The sequence below is a fragment of the Vidua chalybeata genome, chromosome 1, assembly GCF_026979565.1.
Source record: "Vidua chalybeata isolate OUT-0048 chromosome 1, bVidCha1 merged haplotype, whole genome shotgun sequence".
Taxonomy (NCBI): domain Eukaryota; kingdom Metazoa; phylum Chordata; class Aves; order Passeriformes; family Viduidae; genus Vidua; species Vidua chalybeata.
In genome coordinates, this window is record NC_071530.1 from 10,479,483 (window position 1) to 10,491,039 (window position 11,557).

General features: G+C 44.6%; 1 protein-coding gene across 1 annotated transcript in view; it reads right to left on the reverse strand.

Moving 5' to 3' along the window:
* DIP2C (disco interacting protein 2 homolog C) overlaps nt 1–11,168 on the reverse strand; it is a 307,235-nt gene extending 296,067 nt beyond the window's left edge. Inside the window, exon 1 of the mRNA XM_053949813.1 lies at nt 10,951–11,168. Coding sequence (XP_053805788.1) covers nt 10,951–11,035 — 85 coding nt within the window. The 5' untranslated portion in view covers nt 11,036–11,168. The remainder of the gene's footprint in view (nt 1–10,950) is intronic.
* Nucleotides 11,169–11,557: the final 389 nt, after the last annotated feature.

Sequence of the window (11,557 nt, forward strand, 5' to 3'; positions counted from 1 at the left end):
TGACAGAATAAAAAATCTGTAAAATTGTGCTGGTTTTGCATCACGGAAGTGATGCTTTGGGAGAGGCTGCTGGCAGTTTCCTCTGTGTCTGAGCACAGAGCTGTTGAGGGTTAAAAGCTCACTTTAAAGAAGAATTGGATTCTTCTTCCCAATTTCAGTCTAATCTAGTCCTAGATACAATTTGCTTTGGTCTGAAGAAGGCACAAAGGATCAAGCTGGCAGATGAGGCCTGGTGGTATTTTTAGTATCTATCCTGCACCAGAATGGCTCACTTAAAAAGTGAAATCTGAAACTGTATTTGTTATTTACCAGAAGTAACCAATTACAATACTTAAGAGCCAACGTGCATTTGAAGAAACATACACGTGCAATTTCACATTTTGAATGATGTAGAATAGACATAACATTGCAGGTGATATTACCTTATCAAAATACACAGAAAAGCACTTTGCAGGTCAGCCAAAGCCAGACCACCACCCAGGAATGGCAAACAGCATCACACTGTAAGAGGACTTCATGTTTCAGAGATGTTGTGGTTTTTGCATGATCCTCAGGACAGACAAGAGCCCAGAGTATTTCTTCAATAGTACAAAAAGTTGGTACACAAACCAGCTGGGATTCCTCTCAGGAGAAACTGGCACTGGTGAGAATGGGTCCAGGCTTCCTATACTTGTTTGAAAGGTATCCTAGGGAAAGAAAACTCGCATGGACTAGGTTACCACAAGTTACCAAATGTCTCTGAAGGGTCCAGCAGACAAAAGATGAAATTTAACATCACCATGGCTATTTCTGGCTGAATGCATCCCACACACAGCTTCCCCACGTCTCACAATCACCTCTCTTGGCCACACAGCATCTTTGGTAGAAGAAAAAACAGACAGGAGGCTGACTTTCAAAGCCAAGGAAGAAATATCAGACTTGCCAGGGCCCCTCATCTTCCTCAGAATTACCACCAGGAGACAATACCAGCCACAGCATTATTGTGCTCAGGAAGAAAAACAGGGTCTGGGTTAAGCAACAAGAAATCTCTTCTCCCACTGCAAACAAAGGAATATGTTCTCTGTTTCACCTTGCTCCAGAAGTGACTGCTGGAGGTCAGAGGCACCAGCTTTGTGAAATTCCCAATAAACAAAAACATTTCCACAGACATTCAGCACAAAGGCACGGAGTCACTTTTGCTGCTCCTACACCTTCACCTATCACTGCAATGAAGGGCAAATACAGGTTACCACAGTCAGCCACTGAGGCAGAAGCAAAGACATCACAGCAAAGAGCAACCTTAGGCATAGGATGCAGGAAGGATTAATCTTCAGAGGAAGCGAGTGCCTTCTTATTTTTTAACCAAATTATTACAATGGACAATATATTTATGTAAAAAACAATTATTAAGTGAAGTACAATAAACTTTAAGGAAGCTTTTAAAAATGTCATTTTCCTGCTACTTCTTGTTTATATAGAAGTCCCCTGAGCTACAGGCAAATATATGAGTAGCCAGTATTTAAGCAAGTATTATCAGAGCAGCTGCCTTTGATACCCTCTCAAACTGTAATGTATGCACATCCTTACAGTGTTCAATATTGACTTAAAACAAATTACTACTGCAAGTAAATGTCAAGTCATCTCTAGTGAAATACTGAAAACATACTAAACCTGAAATTCTAGGATGTTGCAGTGCCTTTTGGAGTCACCAGGAAAACATATACTATTGGACTAGACGTTTAAAAAATGCCACTACAAAAGTACTTAAACCAGTATATTTCTGCTCAAGGGTGGCTTCAGTGGTTTACATACCTATGTACACACATAAACTTCTTACATTTATTATGTCTTAGAAAGGAGCCATCCATCAGTTCTACTTGTGGGTAGATTTTTTTAGAAAGCTGTTGAGTCTTCTCTTCTATGCAAGTGTTTCAGTGTTTATCTAGCATTATTAATATTTTCTGTCTTATCTTCAACCTCCATTTGTCTCATTTCCATTCTAAGGAGTTCAATCTTCTCATGTTTTGGACTGCTAATGCTTTACAGTATGGGAAAGTATTCCTCCATCCCAAACACAAGACGTCTCAAATAATCAAAATAAACTCCAATCTTTCTCCTGGTAAACAACTTTTATTAAGACTGCTTTAATCCCCAGTGTCCATGCCTCTACTCTTGGTCACTCTCCCAGATCTCTTCTGAGCTTCTTGTCCAATTCTCCCAAGCCTGTGGTATGGATATACAAATTACTGAATTCAGCATTTGTAGGAGACACAGATATAACCTTGTGACTCGAATGTGCCAAACTTTAACAGCATAAAATTCATAAACATAAAATACACGACTTTTTTTCATCATCATAAAAAAAATATTAAATCTAACTGCTGATAGTCCCATTGTTGTTGCTCAACATACCAAATCAACCTTTTCTATTACAACACAGAGCCTATTTGAAGTATAGCAAATTAAAAGTACTAGCTGTTATTTCCCCTCTCAGAAATAAACATCACTCCACAGTCCAACAGTACTTTTTCATTAAAAACCCCTCACTTCACAACACTCAGAAAACTTACAGCATCTACAAAAAAAAGTATTTATTATTTTTTCACATTAAAAAAATACAGCAAATGAAACTGAGCTCTTCCAGCAAATTCAGCAAGGGGTTTGCCATTATCATCATTCAGGAAAGAGCAGGGATATTTGTACATTTTGTTGTTTCACTAGGTAACTGCTGTTTGTTCGTTCTCAGGCATCTGCCAAAGAAATTTAGCATTTCAAACAATTTTTACTTCAAGATTCTTCACTAAATTTGAACTGCTTGCATCCCACCACAATGCCATAATTTTATTTGTTCAAACATTCATCAAAAATACTTGATTGTTTAAATATTTCTTTCAATAAGGATAAGAGGCATGGTGCACAAAATTCTAAATTTTGCTCATTCTCCTTGCAATTCTAACAATGAAAAACACGAGTTAATATGACTAAGGATATCCCCTCATGAAAAAAAGGTGAAGTTTTATTATTTGCTATTACTGGAAAGAAATTTTCTGTACAACTCCAGAACTGATCTGTAATGTCATATGAAAAGTCCAAAGAGCAGTTTGGTCTATTTTCTTACTAAATGGCAGTAATAGATGCAACACCCTTGCAGCCATCCTGCTAATACCACGTAACTCTTCCTGGAGGATCCACACAGATGGAATAGTCCAGGGCTGCTTTCTCTGAGGAGACTGTTGCTAGGGTCTCTCTATTTTGCCAGGCTGTTTATGGACACATGGACATCCACACAGTAGGAAAAAGAGTGTCAGAACACTTTGTTTGGGCCTCTATGCCAACCAAAAGTCTCTGAACTCTTGCTGGTCTAGGCAAACTTTCAACCACCAGCCTACTAGTGAAAAAACAGGCCCCATTACTTACACTGTACTTGTCACAGAGTTCATTAAGAAACATTTTCCTGGCTTCTGAGCAGCTCTTACCAGACCAGACTTAAAAATCTTTTTTTGATATTTTAATCTTAAATATAGATCAAGCCAAGATTTGAATTAAGAACTGCAGAAGTCACAGTTTGGAGATCTGGACTCTGGATCCAGGGAGACATAGGACCAAACAAGTCCTAACATCCATTTCTACTTACATGCACCAACAACACTTGAAGAATCCCTCTGTCCCCTCCACTGCCACCATTCTGCAAACCCAGCCATACACATAAAAGCAAAACCCCCTCAAGCGTCCTAAATAATAGCATATGTATGGTTCAGGCTTTGGAAAGCAAACAGCCCCTTCAAAAGTCAGAGGAAACACATTCTCTTCCAAGTTATGATACTTCATGAGAGTCCTTTCTCTAGTTATCCAGCCACTTAAACAATAGTCTTAAAAAGAGATCGCTGAAACATCATATACTTTTCAACATTAATTTCTGTTGTAAAATAATGTGGCAATTATCCACACCCTGGCACTTGATGCTGCTCTAAGCACTGCAGGTTATGTGTCCAATAGACTGTGCCTACCAAAGTGCCAGGAACCAGCAAATGACTCTGCTCTCCAAAAAGGGACTTCAAGAAGCACTCTGGCACCTCCATCCCCTGAGAGCCATGCACAGAGTGTCCTGGTAGGATTCCACATGGCTTTAAGGCAGAAACATCCTCTTCTGTGGCAAAAGGATCCAGCTAAAGCCACAGTCTTCCCAGCATCTGTCTCAAGCTGTATTGCTTTAAGTATTCCTACTCCTATATAGGCTGTTTTATTGCAGAATATGATGGTGTCCCCAATATGCTTTACACTGTTTTGAAGTTACACTTAATCCTAGTGATAAATAATACTGGCTAGCAATTAGAAGCCCTAGCTAAGATTACCGGGGGAAAACAAACAAACAAAAAAATTTCTTTACACAGGTATAAAACTAGCAATTCCCCATGTGCTGCACCAAGTGGAATTAAATAAAGCCAGTTCCCATCTTTTAGTGTTAAGTTTACCCTAGTAATAGAAGGAAAGAGCAGAATTCTGCAGAAAGCAATCATGTTTTGGAAATGCCCCCACACCACCACAGTCAGGAGCTGTGGTTAACAATCAGGAAAGGCTCTTCACAAGCCAGGAAAAGACTGCTGCATCCAGACCCTGCACTGGGGCTACTGACTGCAAGAAGGCTCTCAAGAAGAAAAGTGGGGGGAAAAAAGGAGGCAGGGGAGGAAAGAAGGCAGAATGGGATCATCATGAGTTTGGCAAAAATGAAGCTCACCCACTGGGAAGATAGGGGAATATACATGCATAATTTTACATGGATTAAGAGTTTGTGTCAAATCTGTGATGCGCTGTGGTGAATTCTTATACTGCAGTGACTCATCTTGTCTGACAGTTGCTGGGGAATTAAAGCAGTTATTTTTAAAAAATTATATGTCCTGCTTGACGCGTTATACAAATAGCCTCTTAAAAAATTAAAACGCAGTCAATGCATTTTTAAGTATAGGAGAGCTATGGTACATTTAGGATTCTGCCTACTATACCACAAACAAGCTAGGAAGACCTAAAGGAATCTGCTGATATCCCTTCAGAGAAACAGTGATCTTTTTGCCATTCCCAATCCAAATCCTGCATCAAAAATTAGTTTATTATCTCTGTTTTAAGACAGCATGCAAACACTTCCCCGGGAGAAAAATTAACCACAAAGGAAAGAGGTGAGCTAAACCCAAATTCCTCCGATACCAAAGGATATTTGGTTTGCTGGAATCAGAATGACTGCATTCCCCTTCTGATGGATTGACAAAGGCAGGTCAACCCCCTTCCAGGGAAAGGCAGCACGTTGACTCACAGCCACAGGTGCACACAGGTTTGGCAAGGGGAAGCAGTGCTGGCTCCTGCTCTGCGCAGCACAGCCACGCAGACTACCCTGAAGCTGCAAAGGGCAGCTCCTTGCAGTGTGTGTTCTCCTTAGGAATACATTGCTTACTCCCTGCTTTGCCTATAAAACTGACACCCCCTCGGCAACTTTCACACATCCTTGGGAAAAGTGTTTGGAGTATGTCAGTTGTGTAATACAGTAAAGATCATCTGAATGATCCATTAAGTGTAACCCTTGGGCATCAATGCTGCTCCACGGCAATAAAGGTATATTTACTGCATGCCTTCAGGACAGCTGCTCCGGGAACATCCTGGAGATTTGCATAGTCTGTTTTACAAGGCATTACCATGTACTTCTACCGAAGGAGTGGCAGAGAGGAGTGGCAGAGAATTCTTTCGACACCCATTAAAAGCCCTTAAGTCCAAATAGCACAGCGAAGGAGGCAAATAAAAAATATTCAAAATTTAAAAAAAAAAAAGATTTTTTTAATTCCAATGCCTTAAAATACTCATGAATGAATTGAACCTGTTTTTAAAATAATCAAGTTATTGTCCCTCTCCAACTTGAGCACCATCAGAGAAACAAAATAGCTGATGAGAGGATGTATCTTTCATCATACAAAGAAAGGGTTCTGTTGACAGTGCTCTTGATTTCATCATAATTTCCATGATATCCAGTACATTTTCCTAAAGCCCTAATCTTCCACGTAACTTATATGAAAATTCCAGCTTTATGTATTTTGAGTAAATTAGTCCTCTCTCCACCAGAAAAAAAGTAACTGAAAACATGAGCCAACTGCATCCTAACAGTTCAAAAAACAACAAGAAGCAAATGTGACTGTTGAATTTCTTAGTTCATGTCTCACCTAAAGTCAGACACTCTGTCATTGCACAGGTGATACTCACTTTCTAAGCAGAGCATTATCTCTCAAGGAGTGAATTAAAAGGATGACTCTGCATCCCAAATCACAGAGGTGTGCTAGTTATTGAATTTTTCACACTTTAAAACCTCTCTGTGAGTGAAGTCAGCTGGCAAATGTTAGGGAGAAATAATAACAAGAGAAGTTAACTACACATCTCTGGTCTCAACACAGCAACTACAGGCAGACAACAAAAGACATAACTTATACCTAATAAAATAATAAACTTGGCCAGAAAGTGACTCAATCAACCCAAGTAATATTACCAAATATAATTGAGCCAGTCAATACAGTGAAAACAGAGGACCAAATTAATTAGGTGACTGCAAGTCCAGTGCCTTTGGGAATAACTAATCACTTATTAAAGATCTGCTGAAACTTTTTTTGAAAGTGCTCCTTGGAGAAAAGTTGAGACTTTCAAAAAAAGAAACCTGCTATGCCTCACATGTTTAAAATGGAAAAGGACTGGAAGTATAGCATGGAATATAGGGAGAATAGTTTCTGAACAGGATGGTTTTCAAATTTTCCATGTGGTGCATGCGGTTCTTTAAGTGTTTCTGCTATGTTATCTGACACTTGGATAAAATACTGGAAGAAATATAGAGCATCTTTACCCAATTAATTTTGGTTCACGAAATAATTAGAAGGGCAATTTAACCTTGTATACCCTGCAATTGAGGGCAAAATGAGAAAAGGGGGAGGGGGCATTTTTTAAATTCTTAAGTGCTTTTAAGAATGAAGGGGTTGTAGGGTTTTGTTTTTTTTTTAATAAGACAGCACATTTCAGGACTCCTGGTTTTATTTAATCAGTTCTTCAGTTAACAACCCCCAAGCTATTCTAAAAAACAGTATGATTCATCTATTTCCACCCAGTACAATTTTATACATCGTTAGAAAACTAAAACCTTGTAAAATCCTAAGCAGCCCCAAAGTACAGCTACTGCAGAGTGACACGTTGATTGCATCAGCCTAGAAGGGCTACTTCTGAGCAATGCAAGCTTTAGTAGCTCAGGGAAACTACCAGAGTGTCAGAGAACATGTACATAACACACCAGCATCAAGCATGTTCACTCAAACACAGCCTAACAAATGTCTCTAGAACATCTGGAATCAAGGACGATTCCACAACTTCCAACATTTAAAAAATTTAAAGTGCTCTTGAGCCGCTGTGTCCTGAGAAACACAGAAGCAATATCCCCTTCCCAAAATGAAGTGAAAACACCAACAAGAAGTGTGCTGTTGATGCCTGAGGCTGAATGTAACACTACATGCCACCACATCACTGTGAACATCCTTCTCAACACTCTTCAGAGTGCCAGGCTACCTCCGGCACTCGCTCCTCCTGTGGGGCAGGCAACTGCACACAGACACAGAGGAACCTGCTAAGCATTTCTGAGTCTGGCTGATCTCCACCTGCCAAGTCATACCATGAAACTAACAAAATCTAAAATGGTTGTTCTCATTTGCATCCATAGTACCTTTTAAATAGCTATGTTTAAACTGAAAAAAGCCCATTCAGACCACAGCAAAGGGGAGGTGGAAGGCATGTGGCTTGCCCACAGGAACCAACAGGTTAGGCTTGTCACACAGACAAACTTCCCAGAGCACCATTAAATGCCTTCTGACCTTCCTTCTCCCTTTCAACTCGCAAGCAGTGCACAACTGCTAAAAAAGAAAAGAAAAAAAAAGGCACTTTGCTCTGTGGTCTACAAAGCACGTGCCACGTGCCCAGCAGACACTTCCTGAGGCTCTCCTGCCACATCTCTGCTGCCAGTGAGGCTGTGAGCGCGCAGCTGAACAAGGAACTCAGGATTTGGCTACACAGGGTGGGGAAAATGCCACGGTCAAAGTGAAACATGTGATGACAACTACCAGTGAAGACTGTGATTAGAGCACCTGCACGGTGCCCGCTGTGCTAGTGGCACAGTAACCAGGTCTGGGCACAGGGACACCAGCTATTTTATGTTCAGTTTCGAGATGCTCTGCGTGGGTAGGACCCACGCTATCACACTTCCTAGAGCTAGGAAGGAGACAACTTTAGCTCACAGCTGAGGAATAACCACGCAATAATCCTGCTGGTGCTCCTCTCTTTCTCACAAAGCAGCAGCTCTCTTTCAGAAATTGTTCTAAAGCTGCACTGGCCAAAGCAGGTTTTGGCACAGAGAACCACGTGGCTTGGGTACAGGCAGCAGCTCTAAGACCCACAGCACCCAGAAATAAAAACTGACACTCAAACAATACAACAAATACAATGTTTCAGAAATGCAGCACTTGAAAAAAAAACACCTTCCTAGCGAGTCTGACTTGGGAAAGCACTTTAAAAAGGGGCATAAATTACAGCAGTCACTCTGCTCCCAATATTATTAATGAGACCCAAACACATCAAAGCATGAAGTTGCCTATTGCCTCCAAAAGTCTCCTGCTTCACAAAGGCAGCAGAGACACCCTAACACATCCTGAGCAGAACACACGTTAAAACCTCAATCACGAACTTTTATGCACTTGCATGAGTGTATCTCAGTGAATGAAGGCAGTGGACTGGCTCATTATGGCCAAGCGAAGCACAGGCATAAGGTACTGCACATTCGGGGTGTAAAGAGACACAGAGTTGCCTTGAAAACCATTTAACTCAGGAGTAGCATAGCCAGAGTATGACTTCTACAGCACAATAAAACTGTACAAATTACTGATCCCATTCTCTGCAGGGACTAATTTTGGGAACAGGCCAGGAGTTGCAATATGCCTAAATGTAGGAGTGTTAAGTAGTAAATTATTTCATTTTTTCAGGCACTGAACACTGTGATGTACTTGACTAAGAACACACCAAGAGCAGCCTGGGGGAAGACACTGAAAATGTGATATTGCCTGTTCTTTACCTGCCTTCCAATTCCAACTGATCCTCATTTAGGCTGCCACAGTCAGAATACATGAGCCACCTCGTCTGCTGGGTGTAACACCAGTGGCACATAAAGAAAGATACAGTCAGTGGCTTAAACTCATTCCAGATCTAGCTGCAGGGAAGTTACAGCAGTGCAGATACAGATGCCCAATTTCAAACCATGTCCCACTTCCTCAGAGCTTTCTTAGATTATGCTTACAGCATCAGAAACTACACCATAAAACTGTATTACAACTTTGGTACAGTACATTAACATATTCATGGAAGGTCTATGCCAGTTTGATTTCAGTTTTTTTGTAAGCATTTAGTAACAGATGTTTTAATTAGTATCTCATTGGTGTGTAGACAATGATGTGACACACCAAGAAGCATTTTCTGCATAAAGCGACAACGTTACATGTACCATGAAACAAACAGCTCTTCCCACCCTCACTACCACAGAGAAGGCCAATGGACTGGCAGTGCATCACAGAAAGGCAATACTGTATTTAACTCCTCTCACTTCAAGTTTTCAGGGCACCGACAGGGAGGGGGAGGCACAGAAATGAGAGTCACAAGCAATCTCAGTAGTTCATTCTCTTCACCCTCAAACCGTTAAAAGGAAAATACAATGTCAACATCAGCTCCTCCCTGCTGATGAAACCGGCTCCAGCACATTTTACTTTCTGGCTCCGAGCCCTTACAAACCGTTACAAAAAGACAGAAGACAGACAGACAGCTCAATATATTGACCACTTCCAATAACTAATTTGGGACACGCTGGGTCATTTGTCCCTTCTATGAAGTGCTGTAGCCTCTTGGTGGTGAATGAACCCTGATATTTGGGGGGCATTATTAAAAAAAAAAAAAAAAAAAAAAAAAAAAAAAAAAAAAAAAAAAAAGAGGGGGCAGCTAATAGCAGATTTGCGTTTCAGGAAAGAGCCAACGCTAGCATCAGTACATATATACTGCCCACTCTCTTCCTCCGGGAGACACCGATTACATCTGATACACTAAAACCGTCTCCACGACTCTGGTCGCTCAGTGCCCATCAGCGAGGGCACTGACAGGCACTCCTCGCTGCCTGCCTGTCGCTCCTACCCCGGCGCTGGCACACATGGAAGCGGGGAGCGGGAGCCGGGTTGAGGAGCGGAGGGCGGGCTGGGGCTCCTGCTCATCCTCCCTGCCACGGCAACAGCTCGGGCTGCGTGTGCGCCTTCCCAGCCCGGGGACCGGTGGAGCATCACAACCAACCACGCCAAGAAGCCACCTCAAGCTTTCAATCATACATTTAAAAAAATAAATCCCGCAATTAAATATAGATAGATATATATCGTTTCGTCTGAGTGACCTGACTGGTATTGTCCACAACGACCTTATCAGAGGATGTTTTGTTGCAGCCGACACACACACGCTGCGTGGACTCCGTGGGAGTCTCTCGATGCGGCCACAGCGGGGTCTGGCACACAGGTACACTGCACGTTTCCGTGAAGCCGCGTTTCCCTGGCAGGGCAGGAGCCCCTACAAGCCATCCCCACAGATTTTTCCAGCTCCCGCACCACCGCGTGCGCGGCCAAGCCCCGCCGCCAGAGCCCCCCTGCCGCCCCCGCCCGCGCCGCGGCGGAGCGCGGGGGGCTCGCAGGTAGAACAAAACCCCCGCGCCGGGGTCCCCCGCCAGCGGCAGGGGCCGTCAGGAGAGCCCCCCCGGGCGCCATCGGGCTGGGGCCGGCACCGCAGGGCCGCAGGGCGGAGGGTGTGCGATGGGGGAGCGGGCCGGGGGTGCCGCTGCCGCTGCCGCGCCGCCCGCGCCCACCGCCGCCCGCCCCGCCGCGCCTTTACCTTCGGAGAGCTCCAGCTCCAGCTCGGCCAGCCGGGCCCGCACCTCCAGCGGCAGGGACACGCTCTCCAGGCTGCGGTCCGCCATGCTCGTGCGGCGGGGACGGGCTCTCCCCTCCTCTGGCTGCCCGCTCTCCCCCTTTGTCCGCGGCTGGCGGGGCGCGGGAAGGCGGCGGGGCCGCGGCGGGTGGCTGAGTCCTCCCCGCGGTCTCAGCCGGGCATGCAGGGGGAGGCGGGCGGGCGGGCGGGCGGTCCGCGCGGGGGGACGGGGCGCGGAGGGAGGGAATGCGGAGGTTTCTCCTCTCCTCCCCTCTCCTCCTCCTCCTCCTTCGCCGCCTCCTTCAGCGGGGCCCCGCCATGGCTGCTCCCGCCGCCCGCCCGCGATCGCTCCGCATCGGCTCCTCGCCGCGCCCGGCCCACCCCCCGCCCGCCGCCGCCCGGCACCGCGGCGGCGGCTCCCCCTGGCCTCGCCCCGGCCCCGGCCCCGCTGTTCCCGCCCGGCTCGGGCTGGCGGCGGCGCTGGCGCTGCGGTGCCGCTGCCGCGACTGGGGCTGGCCGGGCACTGCCGCTGTCACATCCACGTGACCGCGCGGCCCCAACGCCGCCGGCA